The sequence below is a fragment of the Antechinus flavipes genome, chromosome 6 (assembly GCF_016432865.1).
Source record: "Antechinus flavipes isolate AdamAnt ecotype Samford, QLD, Australia chromosome 6, AdamAnt_v2, whole genome shotgun sequence".
Classification (NCBI taxonomy): Eukaryota; Metazoa; Chordata; class Mammalia; order Dasyuromorphia; family Dasyuridae; genus Antechinus; species Antechinus flavipes.
The window spans coordinates 166,446,184-166,461,920 of record NC_067403.1 but is presented as its reverse complement, the minus strand read 5'-3'; the positions used below and the strand labels follow the sequence as shown (position 1 = coordinate 166,461,920).

The 15,737-nt window shown below is 35.7% G+C and overlaps 1 protein-coding gene across 1 annotated transcript in view; it reads right to left on the bottom strand.

Annotated features, from left to right (window-relative positions):
- The window catches only part of PPEF2 (protein phosphatase with EF-hand domain 2), a 42,200-nt gene that overhangs the window by 7,667 nt on the left and 18,796 nt on the right, over window positions 1–15,737 (bottom strand). The window contains exons 10-15 of the mRNA XM_051966721.1: window positions 13,896–14,243; window positions 11,638–11,823; window positions 11,178–11,320; window positions 3,469–3,655; window positions 1,708–1,795; window positions 1–172 (exon numbers count right to left, since the gene is read on the bottom strand). The exon at window positions 1–172 is cut by the window's left edge and continues 56 nt beyond it. Of these exons, the coding sequence (XP_051822681.1) occupies window positions 1–172; window positions 1,708–1,795; window positions 3,469–3,655; window positions 11,178–11,320; window positions 11,638–11,823; window positions 13,896–14,243 (1,124 nt within the window). The remainder of the gene's footprint in view (window positions 173–1,707; window positions 1,796–3,468; window positions 3,656–11,177; window positions 11,321–11,637; window positions 11,824–13,895; window positions 14,244–15,737) is intronic.

The window sequence follows — 15,737 nt, the reverse complement described above, 5'->3', positions numbered from 1 at the left end:
GACTGTTCAACCAGGCGGAAAGCCTCAAGGAACTCATTGATGTCTATGTTTCCATCTTTGTTGAAGTCAATGCTCCGAGCCATGTCACAGATGCTTTCATCAGTTATGTCGATGTTCATGTGAGAACTGAAGAGCTTCCAAATCTGTCTGAATTCATCAAATGAAATGAGTCCTGTGGAAGAAAGACACATCTTACTGTCCAAGACTAAGAATAAACAAGACAGGGGAATCCAGTGAGGAAGAAGGGATGGAGGTGTTCATGCAGTTTTGCTAAAAATAAAATCCAACAAAGAACCCAACATCAGCAGAAACCTAACTGATGGGCCCTAAAAAAGACAACAACCCTGTCTCCTGTTTGAAGTATTTCGATAGAGTCAGAGCTGGTCAATGTGCAGCAGAGGAACTATACCTCTGTGACTATACCTGTTCTCAATAGTATTTCTCCAAGAAATGATGGGGTCTGTGAGACCATGGGGAAGCAGGTCTACAACAGTGGCCTAATGACATCACAAGGAAACTTCAGGGATTGACAATGTCAGATGTGTGTTCTTATCACTTATGCTTCCTACAAGTGCATCCCTTCACCTGTGTGCCCTGATTAGATATGTTCTTTCTGTGTGTCCCTTTGATATGGGTACATATGTGCGTGCATGTTGTATTTAACTGATTCTCTAAAAATTATATACATGACACACTTTGAAGTGCAATCTGTATTATTTACATTTTCTCCACCACTTTCTTAAATCTGAAAAAATGAATACAACAATAAATCAAGCTTGAGTTTGTAGTATTGACTGATTGCTAAGGTGTGAATGCTCACAGTGAAATTGTAACAATCAGATCTCTCACCGGTCAGTTTAAACTAGCTCCAACACACTCCTCCATGTGTGGACACACACACACACACACACACACACACACACACACACACACACACTGATTCTTTCCAATGATGCTGTTTATATTTGTGAGTAAATTTGTATCAGCTTGGTATCTGACTTAAATTGATCAAATTAATATTTGAATTGATATCTAATTAGTTTTCTGTTTTCTTAAAATCCCTTCAACTATTAGTTTTCTCCTTTTTGCCAATATAATAAATTTGAGAAGATTACCTCATGGTTTTATTAATTTGTATGCTTCTAATTTTCAACATTAAAAGGGGAGAAATTCAGATTTTTTCTAGCTGACCTTCCCTTGGGATATTCCAAATGAATATACTTCTGTATCAGTCTGGGTATGTCACACTGGGATTATAAGAACTTTAAGAAGTTTCAATTAGGATCATAATAAGCTAATAGATGCTACTTTAATCTGTTTTTTTTTTCTTAATCTGTTTTTGAAGACCTCAACCATCTAAGCATCCTCTGTTAGTACAGATGGCAGATTCTAGGGGTCCTCAAACTACGGCCCGCAGGCCAGATGCAGCAGCTGAGGACAATTATCCCCCTCACCCAGGGCTATGAAGTTTCTTTATTTAAAGGCCTACAAAACCAAGTTTTTGTTTTTACTATAGTCTGGCCCTCCAACAGTCTGAAGGACAGTGAACTGGCCCCCTATTTAAAAAGTTTGTATAAGAGGAAGATCCCCTTTACCCAGCACCCTGCCCATATATATCCATTTCTATTTGACTTTGATATCAATGATTGAGAACCTATAAAATGCAGATCATTTTCCATAAGTACCTTGAATAAATTATATTTTTACCTGAATGATCACTATCTATGATCCGAAATATGGTCTCCAGGTTGGAACGGTTTCTGTAGAGCACTTCTAGCAAGCTGGACTGAATGTTCTGCAAGACACAAATCACTTTCTTTTGGGATCTAATCTTTAGAAATATCTTGAATTTTTAAAAATTATAATGTAACCATAGTGATTGTAAGATTTGGAAAAGGAAAAAAAATTCTTTGTTGTAAGGAATGACACTCTGGGAAAGGAAGGGGAAAGGCCATAGGAAAAAATCTAGTGAATGTCAAAGCCAAAAATAAAAATCTATTTTAAAAAATAAATGAAAGAGAGCCTGTAAATCAGTGCCCATGATAATTTTCTTTTTTTGAGGGAAAAATTAAATCTTGCAGACTCCTATTGTCTTGTTTCTATAAATAATTTAATGCAAAATACATGTATCATCTTGTTCTAAATATATGGGTATATCTCACCTGTCTCGTTTGCAGAGACTGGTGGGTACTGTGTGTAGATCACAGCATATATTGTTATACTTAGTTTCTTAATTATTTATTTTTGCTAAAGTACCCCTTCACTCCTTTCCTTTTTATTATTGTTACAAGAGAATATTTATCAGCTGGTCAAAAAATTTAATTATATACCAGGTTTTGTGCTTGGAATTTGGGAGTATAAAGAAAGGCTAAATACATAGGCCCTATTCTCAATAAGCTTACAGTCTAATGTGCTGAGATAATAAACAAATAAATAAGCTATCCCTAATGGATGCTACCTTAATCTGTTTTTGAAGACTCACATGCAAGATAAATACGCTTTAAAAAGGAGATAATCTAATAAAGAAAGTACTCGTGGGAGAAGAAAATACTGTAAAAGGTTTCCTGTAGAAGATGGGTTTTGAGCTGTCACAGAGGTAACAGGATCCACAGGAGTTTTTTGAGTAACCTGCTCAGACAGGCATTTAGGAAAATCACTTTGTCGGCTGAATGGAGGAAAAAATGGAGGAGAAGGAAACTTGAGGTAGGGAGACCAATTGGGAAGCTATTGCAACAGTCAAGGTGAGAGGTGATGAAGGACTGCATCAGAGCGGCAGCTGTGTATGAGTAGAGAGGAGAAATACAAGGGAGGTGGTGTGAAGGAAGAAATGCCAGAAAGAAATCCTCAATCCTTACAATTCCAGTGCTTTACCTCTGTTAATTATTTCCTATTTATCATATATATATGTATATCTTGTATATTTTAGTTTGCACATTGTCTCCCCAATTAGATTGTAAGCTCCTGGAGGACAGGGACTTTTTTTGGCCTCTTTTTGTATCTTTAAGAGCTTAGCACAGTGTCTGGCACTTAGTAGGTGCTTAATAAATGTGTATTGATTGGTATTTGGGAGGAGTGAGAGAGAGAGAACAAGATTATGAGTTTGATTGCTTGGGAAGATGATAGTGCCCTCAACAGCAATAAGAAAAGTGGGAAGAGGGGAAGTTTTGGGAAGAAATAGTTTGGGATTTTGCTAACTACAATATTCTAGAATAGATAGATGATAGATATATAATAAAGAAGCTAGCTAGAGAAAGATGATGGATAGATAGACAACGATGCTAGATTATAAATATAAATACGGCATCCATTAAGTGCTTACTGTGTGCCAGACACTGCATTAAACATTGGAGATACAGAAATAAATAAGCAAGCAAGATAGTGCCTGCCCTCAGGAAGCTTACCTTCTCATGGGAGGAGACAGCACTTAAAAGGGGGAGTGGTGGGGAGGAGGGAGTTAAGAAATCTTACCTCGTGGCTCACTTGCTCCTTTGCTAAATCATTCAGCCAGGACTTGTATTCTAACATGTTATTAGTGGTGTGAGTCACCAGCTGTGGCCTGAGCATCCGCCAGGGCAAGCCCAGGTGTAGCACAGACTCCATGGCAACTGACCAGTCGTTCAAAGTGATGAAATCTGTATGGGCAGACAGACCGAGGCTTGAGCATCGTGATGTCATGTAAAAGTCTTTTTGATGAACGCATATAGTCCCTGCCTTCTTGTATCACAAACAAGCATATTCGGGGGGAGGGGGAGTTATAGTATTTATACTTTAAATATTATTGAAGACCCCCTAAGAGTTAAATATATATAGTTAACCATATTAGAAATTAAAATAGCTTAAAGTTACTATGAAAATAGTTTTGATCTCCTGGGTCCCCTTGAAAGGGTCTCTGAGTGTTTAGGATATTTACTTCTTCCTCTGTTAGTTTAGGTAAGCTATATTTTTGGAGGTATTCTTCTATTTCATTTAAGTTGTCGAATTTATTGGCGTAAAGTTGGGCAAAGTAACTCCTAATTATTGCTCTAATTTCCTCTTCGTTAGTGGTGAGTTCTCCCTTTTCATTTTTAAGACTAACAATTTGATTTTCCTCTTTCCTTTTTTTAATCAGATTTACTAAGGGTTTGTCTATTTTGTTGGTTTTTTCATAGAACCAACTCTTAGTTTTATTAATCAATTCAATAGTTTTTTTACTTTCAATTTTATTGATCTCTCCTTTTATTTTTTGAATTTCAAGTTTAGTGTTTGATTGGGGGTTTTTAATTTGTTCCTTTTCTAGCATTTTTAGTTGCAAGCCCAATTCATTGACCTTCTCTTTCTCTATTTTATACAAATAGGCCTCTAGAGATATGAGATTTCCCCTTATTACCGCTTTGGCTGCATCCCATACATTTTGGTATGATGTCTCATTATTATCATTTTCTTGGATGAAGTTATTAATTATGTCTATAATTTGCTGTTTCACCCAATCATTCTTTAGTATGAGATTATTTTTTGGTCTACTTTCCTGTGGCTTTTTATTGAATGTAATTTTCAATGCATCATGGTCTGAAAAGGATGCATTCACTATTTCTGCCTTACTGCATTTGAGTTTGAGGTTTTTATGTCCTAATATATGATCAATTTTTGTATAAGTTCCATGAACTGCTGAAAAGAAGGTGTACTCCTTTCTGTCCCCATTACATTTTCTCCAGAGATCTATCATATCTAATTTTTCTAGTATTCTATTTATCTCTTTGACTTCTTTCTTATTTATTTTGTGGTTTGATTTATCTAATTCTGAGAGTGCAAGGTTGAGATCTCCCACTATTATAGTTTTACTGTCTATTTCTTCTTGCAGCTCTCTTAATTTCTCTTTTAGGAATTTAGATGCTACACTACTTGGTGCATATATATTTAATATAGATACTTCTTCATTATTCATTCTACCCTTTAGCAAGATATAGTGCCCTTCCTTATCTCTTTTGATTAGATCAATTTTTGCTTTAGCTTGATCTGAGATCAGGATGGCTACCCCTGCTTTTTTGGCTTCACCTGAAGCATAGTAGATTTTGCTCCAACCTTTTACCTTTAACCTGCATGTATCACCCCGCTTCAGGTGTGTTTCCTGTATACAACATATTGTAGGATTCTGGCTTTTAATCCATTCTGCTAACCGCTTCCTCTTTATAGAGGAGTTTACCCCGTTCACATTTATGGTTAAAATGACCAATTCTGTATTACTTGCCATCTTGTTAACCCCGGTTTATGCTTTTCTCCCTTCTTACTCCCTTACCCCCTCCCTTACCCCCCTTCCCAGTATTAAGCTTGTGAGCTCCCCTTGCTTCTCACAGCCCTCCCTTTTTCAGTATCCCTCCCCCCCCTTAGAGTTCCCCCCCCCAACTTGCCCCTTTCCCTCCCAGTTACCGTATTCCCTTCCACTTAGCTTATTCCTTCCTTTTTCACTTTTCCCTTCTCACTTTTCAATGAGGTGGGAGAAGTTTCACCATAGATTGAATATGTCTAAAATTCTTCTCTTAATGCCAATTCTGAAAGCAGTAAAATACTCACTATTTTCATTCCTCTCCATTCTTTCTCTCAGATATACTAAGTTTTCTTTGCCTCTTCATGAAATGTAGTACCCCCACTTTCCCTTTTTTCTAGTACAATGTCCTTTCCACAACTAGTTTCTAGAACAAGGTATACATGTATTCTTTATACATCTTTACAGCCGAAATATAGTTCCCAAGATTAATCTTTACCTTTTTAGATTTCTCTTGAGTTCTGTGCTTGTAGATCAAATTTTTTGTTAAGTTCTGGCTTTTTCATCAGAAATAGATGAAATTCGCTTATTTCGTTGAATGTCCATCTTCTTCCCTGGAAAAAGATGCTCAATCTCGCTGGGTAAGTTATTTTTGGTTGCATACCAAGTTCCTTAGCCTTTCGGAATATCATATTCCAGGCCCTTCGATCCTTTAATGTGGATGCTGCCAGATCCTGGGTGATCCTTATTGTGGCTCCTTGATACTTGAATTGGGTTTTTCTAGCCGCTTGCAGTATTTTTTCCTTTGCCTGAGGGTTCTGGCATTTGGCCACTATATTCCTTGGTGTTTTGATTTTAGGATCCCTTTCAGTAGGGGATCGATGAATTCTTTCAATGTCTATTTTACCTTCTGTTTCTATGACTTCTGGGCAGTTCTCTTTGATAATTTCCTGGAAGATAGTGTTCAGGCTTTTTTTTTCATCATACTTTTCTGGAAGTCCGATGATTCTCAGGTTGTCTCTCCTGGATCTGTTTTCCAGGTCTGTTGTCTTCCCCAGAAGGTATTTCACATCCTTTTCCATTGTTTGATTTTTTTGGATTTGCTTGACTGATTCTTCTTGTCTCCTCGAGTCATTCAATTCCTATTGTTCGACCCTGATTTTCAGTGAGGTATTTTCTTCACTCACTTTTTTAAGATCTTTTTCTAATTGTCCAATTGAGTTCTTTTGTTCTGTGGAATTTTTTTCCATTTCGCCAATTTTGTTTTTTAGAGAGCTGTTTTCTGTTTCCAGTTCACTAATCCTATTTTTCAAGGATTTGGTTTCTTTATCCACTCTCTCTTTAACTGACTTCTCCAGGCTCTTTTGCCAAGCCTCCCTCTCCTTTTGCAGAGCCTCCCTCTCCTTTTCCCATTTTTCTTCTAGCTCCCTTGTGAGAGCCTTTTTAATTTCCTCCATGAGATTCATCTGTGCTGAGTGACATAAGGTCTCCTCCTTCGGGGATTCACCTGGGGACTGTTTGTTTTTAGTCTCCTCAGGGTTTGGAGTCTGCTCTTTATCTGTATAAAAGCTGTCCAGGGTTAAATTCTTTTTCAGTTTCTTGCTCATTCTGTCTATTTATCAAAGACAAACTATCAAAGAAACAGAAGGAAAAAAAACCCCTTGAATGGAGGCTGCTTTCTTTGGGGGAGGGGCAGGGTATTCGTGAGGCACAGGTCCTACTGTGCTATGGCGCCTGCGCACTGAGATCCGAGCGCTCTGAGATCCGAGCGGGCTAAGACACTGTGGGGGAGGGGTGGCCAGGTCCCGAGAAACTCCAGCTGTTTGGGGTTGTATTCTTCACCCCCGGTGTTTTTAGCTTCTCTGCTGGGCTGCTGACTTGCTCCTATAGCAAAGCTCTCGCCGCAGAGACGGCTGCGATCGCGTCCTACCCCCTTTCCGCTCCACCGGTTCTGAGCTGCTATCTGTGCTCTGGTTGCCGCTGCTGCCCGCAGACTGCTTCCAAATACCGTCCCCGCCCTCGCGCAAAAACAGACCTTTCTTGACGAGTCTCAAGGATGGTTTCTCTTGGTAAGTAATTGTATGGTTTTTTTTCAGTCGAGCATTAATTCAGAGGCATGAAATGAAATGAATAGTGAGAGAAAAACACGGAGATTACACAGAAGTGTATTTCCTCTCCGCCATCTTGGCCGGAAGTCGAAAGTCAATATTGTTAAACATTTACCGGCATGTACCTGTTTCCTGGGCATTACATATACATTCCAAACTTCCAAGAACTCAAGTCTTTGAGGAGAAAATAACCACAAGATTCTACTACAGTGTTTCCCCGATTAATTTGTTCATGAAGTGCTTTAGGGTTTGAAATATATCAATGTTTATAATAAATGATAGTCTGAGGAGTGGGATAGATCTGGGAGATAAAAGGGAAGCACAGAAATTTTAGAACTAGAGGGAAATTTTGCTTTCACAAATATTCAAAAATATTCTGGTTATAAATTACTTTTGAAATATAAACAATTTGATTTTTCAATTACTTTTTCCCCTTAATTTACCATATATTCCTCTAAGTGGTAAAATATGCAGAATGCTGGACTTAGAATCAGGAAGGCCTGAATTAGAATTTGTTTCATATAATAACAAATCATATGACCTTGGATAAATCACTGGGTCAGCTTCATTTTCCTCATCTGTAAAATGGGAATAAAAATAGCATCTACCTCATAGGGTTATTTAATCAAGTGTGTCAAGTGTGTTCCTTTATGCATGATAGTAATAATAATAATTTTCCTTATTGCAGCCTTTCAGGAGAAAGTAAGCTTTTTGAGGAAAGGGACTTTTTCATTTTTACCACTGTATCCTGAAATCTCTAAACTTACTGATGTAAAAGTCAATAGCTCTAAGTTTACAATAAAGAATAATTTATTCAATAAAACTGAGTATATTGAAATAGCAGATTTCCAAGCATTCCTGAGGAAAGGACTAGAACTAAACTAGAAACTTTGAAATATAAATATAGGAATCAAGAGAAGCATGAAAAGATAAATACAAGTTAGCAATAAAAAAGGACTCCGATTTGAACTCCAGTTTTTTTGACTCTAGGACCCATGCTCTATCCACTGAGCCATCCAGCTGCCAGGATGAATGTTTATAAAAATACCCAGATTAATGGAATTTTAAAATAGAGAACTTAACTACCCAATCTTAGAAAAACACATTGAATAAGCCATAAATAAACTCCCAAAAGGGGAAGGGAAAAAAAAAAGATCTTGAGCTAAATGGATTCATAAGTGAATTCTATCAAACTTTGAAAAGAATCATTCAATTATTATTCAGATTACTTCCAAATAGCAGAGAGGAAGAGTTCTAATCAAATCCCTTACATGATACAAATTTGTTCTTGATAATTATGGCAAGGAAAGTCAAAACAGAAAAAATATGTAGATCAATATTCTTAATGAATATTAATGCAAACAGTTTAAATAAAATATTAACAAAGCAGCTACACAACATATCACAAAAATTATACCTACACTAGAATCAGACTGGATTTGTAATAGGAATGTGTGGTCAATTAATATGAAAAAAAGTAGATAAATATAATTAAATATATTAATAAAAACAAGAAAAATCATGACTATCAATAGATGTAGAAAATACTTTTGACAAACTACAATATCTGTTTCTGCTCTTTTTTAAGCATGAAAAACCATTAGGATAATTAGACCTTTCTTTAACATGAAAAATCATATCTATATCTAAAACAAATAAGCATTATATGTAATCAAGATAAACTAGAATTCTTTCAAATAAAATCAGAGTAAAGCAGAGATGTAATCACTTCTATAGAGTGCTGAAAATGTGTGCTATAGAAATAAAGAAAAAGAAATGGAAGGAATAAATATAGGCAAAGAAGAAACAAAATAATCACTTTGTGTCTATGAAATTATGGTCTACTTAGAGAACTCTAGAGAGTCAATTAAAAAAGCTGAAATAACTTCAGCAAAGTTATAATATATAAAATAAATTCACATAAATCATCAGCTTTAATGTACATTACTAATAAAAGCCAGAATAAAAGTGGTAGAAAGAAAATTTTCATTTGAAATTACTCTGGAAGGAATAAAATAATTACAAAGATAGACAGAAAAATTTCAAGAATACAACTACAAAACATTATTGTTTAAATACCAACCTAAATAATTAGAGAAATATGGATAACATTTAGCCAATATAATAAAGAATGGCAATACTAACTGAAATAATTTGTCTTATTTAGTAGTCAAACTACCAAAAGATTATCTTATAAAACTAGAGGGGAAATAGAATTAATTAGAAGAAATAAAAGGTAAAAAAAAAAAAAAATAGAGAGAAAGGGGACTGGCAGGACCAGATTTCAGACTGTACTGTAAAGCAGTAATTATCAAAACAAGTTTGTCCAAGTTAAAAAATAAAGAGGTCAATCAGTTATGGCAAGAAGATTTCTGATTGCTTGCTACCACTGTGATAAAAGGCAGACCAAGATGGGAAAGAAATATTTGGCTCAGAGTCTTTGTCTTCACTATGATAAAAAGAGAATACTGACTCCATCACATCAATTGCACAATCAAACCTGGGAAACAAATCCACAATTACTGCTCTGATCAGCCGACAGGGATTCTTATTTTTCCCTTTTCTGATGTATATGCTCTTATCTTCCCATCCTGATTTCTGTAAAATTACTTTTATCTTTTAGGTGACTTTGCTTCTAATTTTCCTAACACTTAAGTTTTCTTAAATCATTCATAAAAGAAAATACCATGGTAAGCTAAAAATATTCTCCCCAAATTAAAGTTGCTTATTTTCAATTTGCTTTCTGATACAAACTTCTATCTTTCCAAGGTGAAGGGAAAAATTAATAAGAAGTAATTCTTCAGCATCAGATGAGGTTTCAAGGCTGTAAAACTGGTTTTCTCCCTCTGCTGTTTTATATGTTTGTCTCATTACCTGTCATTTTTAATTTCCTGGTATTCCTGACTAGTCTTAGTATGGTCTTATCTGGTTTGACATAATTCTCAAGAAGTCAGAAAGGTTCCCTATTTTCTAAATCTGACAGAAATATCAATTTCACCTTTAGTGATAAGTAATCATTATGGAATTTCAGCTTTTTGATAAATAGTTAAATTTTGGTAATTCTAGTTTGTAGTAATCACCTGTAAATTCGAAAACTAAATTAAGCTAAATTCTTAATGATTAAATCTATTCCTAATATCAGAACTCTGGTATAATTAAACTCTAAAAAAGGAATACACACATTCAGAAATATAACATCCTTGACTATAAGGAGGATCTTTTGAAATGGAAATATTGCATATGTTGAAGTTTGTCCTTGTGGCTGGAATTGTGAACGGATCCAACCATTTTAGAGAGAAATTTGGAATTATGCTCAAAGGGGTATAAAACTGTACATACCCTTTGACCCAGCACTACCACTACTAGTCTGTCCCAAAGAGATCAAAGAAAGGGGGAATGGTTCTATTCGTATAAAAAATTATTATATATTATAAATATATGTTATGTATATATGCAAATATATTTATATATAATATAGGTAATACATACTATATATTATAAACAAAAAATGGGAAATTCAGGGGATGTCCTGACTTCAGTTAGGGAATGTTTAAACAAGTTGTGTAATATGGTTATAATGGAATATTATTGTGCTATAAAAAATGATGAGCATGATGATTTCAGGAAAAAAAAAAAACTAGAAAGATTTAATGGACTGACACAAAGTGAAGTGCCTAAAACTGAGGGAATATTGTACAGAGTAACAGCAATATTGTACCATGATCAACTATGAATCAGCAATACAGTGATACAAGACAATTCCAAAGGAGCCAAAGAATACCCCCACAACACATCCCATTCCAGGGCAGTCAGCTGATGAACAGTCTCACCTCTGTTGCATAGTCAGAGTGTGGGTGGTCTTGTTAGCCTGGTACTGTACAATGTGTGGGATCAGATCCGGCCCCAGCTTAACATAGGCACCTCGATTGCTGCCAACTTCATAATAGTTAGAAGCAGAGAAGATGGTTAGCACCTAAACAAAAACAGGATAGAGAGGATGGACACCTGGATTTTCTTTGCTGTTCACCCTCCCAGTCCCTGTTGGGTTCCCACCTTCAAAGCTGGTTTCTCTTTATTTGTTGGTGAGGGAAAGCTACCAAACTCTCTTCCCCTTTGCTCTGCTCTATAAGAGTCTAGAGCTCTGGTACCCAAGTCATAGGGATGGATCTTAAGGACTCTGGAGGTGAGACTAAGGCTGACTCAAATCCGATTCACACGCAACCCAAGACATCCCTCCCTGATGTCACTGGTCCTTCTCAAGAGCAAAGAATGCACAACAGAGGGACCTACCTTGCGGTTATGGCAGAATTCATAGCCTTCCTGCTTGCACTCGTGGGACCGGATCAGAAACTGAAGGCTGTACCTTTGGAGCACCTGTTCTGTCACATTGGGCCCAAAGAAGCAGCCCTCTCCCCGGACCGTGTTGGCTTTGCAACCTTCCTGCGGCATGGGATCACTCCACAGAATATCTGCAACCTGAGATCCATCAGAAATAAGTTTTGAGGGGCAGCTAGTTGGTGCAGTCAATGGAGCACCAGCCCTGAAGTCAGGAGGACCTGAGTTCAAATCTGATTTCAGACCATTTAACACTTCCTGGCTGTGTGACCCTGGGCAAGTCACTTAACCCCAATTACCTCAGGATGGGGGGAAGAAATCCTGGGTCCTTTCTTCACACTTATCCATATATGCAGAGAACAAGAAAGTCATTAGATACAATCATTCTGTTGATTTTCCCTAAAAGGGACAGAAGATTCTCCTTAGCTCAGACTGAGGTAGAGTGGATCAATGGCAGAAAGAATTTCTGAAATATTATGAGATAATTGTGTCCTACATAATTTCGAGAGAGACTTAACAAAAAAAACAAGTTAATGAGAGTTGAAGGTTACTGTGTAAGTTCAGATACATAGCCCAAACCTCAATGATCTACATTTGTCTGGGTCTATCTTTGATCTTAAAAATCAATAGCCAGAAACTGAGTGAATATCCATCAGTTGGAGAATGGCTGACTAAGTTATGATATCTTATGTTATGACAGATATAGAAATATATTTCTAAGGATTGTACATGTTTAACTTATATCAGATTGCTTGCTGAGGAGGAGGAAAGGAAGGGAGGGAGAAAGTTTTGGAACACAAAATCTTACAAAAATAAATGTTGGAAACTATTTTTATGTGTTTTTGGAAAAATATTACTGAGGAAGAAAAAAACTTGGGGTTCCAAATCTTTCTCTTCCTCCCTCCCCACAACCCTCCCTTTGAGAATGCAAGCAATTTAATATGTTATACATGTATAGTCATGCAAAATATTTCCATAATAGTCATGTTGCACAAGAAAACATAGCCCCCCCCAAAAAAAAACTCAAGAAAAATAATGTTTTTTTTTAAGTATTCTCCAATTTGCATTCAGACATTATTCATTATTTCTCTGGGGATGGATAACATTTTTCATCATAACTCCTTCAAAATTGTCTTGGATCACTGTATTGCTGAGAATAATTATGCTATCCAAAGTGATTATCTTACAATATTGCCGTTACTTTGCACACAGTACATTTCACTTTGCATCAGCTCATGGAAGTCTTTCCAGGTTTTTCTGAGAGCGTCCTGCTCATTATTTCTTATAACACAATAGTATTCCATCACAGTCACACACCACAATTTATTCAGCCATTCTCCAATTAATGGGTATCCATAAATTTTTGCCACCAGAAAAGAGCCACTTTTGTACATATACATCCTTTTCCTTTTTGGGTTTTTTTTTAATCTTTTTTTTTTGGAATTTAGACTTAGTATTGCTAGGTCAAAGGATATGCCTGGTTTTATATCCCTTTGGGCACAATCCCAAATTGCTCTATAGAATGGTTGAATTAGTTCACAACTCCACAAAACAGTGCACTGATGTTTAAATTTCTAATATGGTAAATAAGTTACATATATCACTCTAGTTACTTGTCCTGAATTAACCACTCTTTCATTTTATCCTCAAATACTTTGTTGATAATCTTTAACTTATCCTATATAAATTTTGTTTTCATGTTGCCTCCTTCATTAACAGCATGCCAGAAAGACTGTCTTTCCTTTCTTTGTATCGCCAGAACTTAACAGAATGTCTGGAGCAAAATAAAAACTTAATAAATGACTGTTGATCTTAAAAGGAACACAGAAAGGCAACTGGTACCTTCCCTGCAAGAAGAACTTTATGTTATCCAGTCTATCTCTTGTTTATATATTGTTTATATATATAGTATATATATTACAGTATATCTATATTACAGTATATATACAGTATATATATTATATTAAGAGCAGTAACTATCTTTAGACTTTTTGGTATACCCAACACTTATCACAGTTCCTGGCACATAGAAGGCATTTAAAAATGCTTGTTGACTCTTCACCTATAGGAAAATGCTCACTAAATACCTGGCTAAAGCTGGGGAATACCAAAAAAAAAAAAAATTCAAGACACTCCTTGCTGTCCAATAAGTTCCATTCTTTCTTTATACAAAACTAAAAAGGGAATAGTTCATCTGACCACTCATTATTCACCTGCTTCCACTCCTCGTGATTTACTTCTTGGAAGTCACAAGAATTTGGTTCTGATTCTAGTGGGAAGCGCGAGGGCTCCTTGTCCTTGAATTTGGAGAAGTCCATTTGCTGCTGGCCTTCCTTCAACTCCAGTTGCACCGACTGCCGGACCTTCTTGGAGATCTCTCTCCGATCAGGTGTGAAGGTACAGGGGATGCTGGCTGACCTGCTTCCCTTGTGAGGACTCAGACGCAGGGGTGAGGAGGGCACAGAGCGGCTTTTAAGGGGAAACCAGGCTGGGCTACTTCTGCTTTCCTCCGCCGCAATCTTTTTCTGCAGTTTCTTTGTATACTTCATGGTGGAAATTATCTATAAGTGACCCACACATGTGAAGAGAAAATGGAGGAAAAAATGGAGCATTTATGATTTGCTAGAACTATGACATTTTAAAGTATGCATTCTTAACCATTTTTGTATCATGGACCCCCTGGTGAAATCTAGTGAAACTCTTCAAAGAATACTTTAAATATTTTTTATAATTTTTTATTAATTTTTAAATAATTGAAGGACAATATGACAACATAGAAATATAAATGCAAAATTATATGCATGGAAAATTTTGCATATATAGCATATAAAATTGCTTACCATCTTGGGGAAGGGGAAGGAAAAGTGAGAGAAGAAGGGAGAAAATTTGGAATTCAAATTTCCATTTAAATGAGTTTAAATTTAAAACTTATCTTTATATGTAATTGGGAAAAAATAAAATACTATCTCAAAATTAAATAAATAATTGAAAGAAATGATAAATTTCAAGTAAAAGTTTATAAAAATAAAGAGATTATTTTTTTCCCCATCCAAGATTACAAACATGATAGAATCTAATCATAACCTTCTTGAGGGTCTGGGGATTCCAGGTTTTAGACCATTGATTTAGAGACCTAATCTCAAATCTCACCTTTGATAGCGTAAATACTAATCACAGGTGATCTCCAGAATTCTGTCTTAGACTTTCACTTTTCTGCATATTGTCTCACTTGGTTTCCATTTAATTATCCTCACTACATGAAAGCCTCCCAAATCTCTAACATAATGATGTCATTTTGGTCCTCTTTATGAAGGACAACAACTAACCAACCAACCAAGTCAGGTGTTATTTCTATCCCCATAATATTTTTAGCATTGAATCTCTTGTCTCTATTCATATCAACCTAGTTCATAACCTCATCAATTGATAGAAGGAGTTCTGAATTTTGAGAATCACTTCAGGGAAGATGATAACTAGGTTTTCTCCATCCCAATTATTTATGGATGGGGCATTGCCTTATTTGAAATAATTATTTTGTTGCCACGTCTAAATGTAGAAAATTTTAAAATAAACATTTCCTGACAATTGTCAGTGGGTTTTTAAAAATAATAATTTGTTTCATTTAAAAATTTTTTGAGATTGGTTTGAATACCATGAATTGAGTAGAATCTTTCCATGAAAGTATCTGCTACAGTGAATGAGTTCATAATAGCATCTGCAAAAAGTGTAGAAAGGTGCATTTATATGAGCAAAAATAAACTATGCATGACATATTTCTGTAATATTTTCCAGCTAATATGGGAATTACCAGATAAATGCTGTTAAACTTTTGTTTGTTAACAAGAATTGATTTATGGTATAGGCAGTATGAGTTTTTAAAGCAAACATCTCCTCCATAATTTAAGATAGCTTTACAATTATGTGTAAAAAAATAAGAGCACTGGAAATCTGATCTGTTTCAAGGCCAGTATATAAATTTTAAGTGCTACTGAAAGCTGCACTTATAGATATGGAATAATAAATAAGTCTATTATTAATATGCAAAAAATATTGCA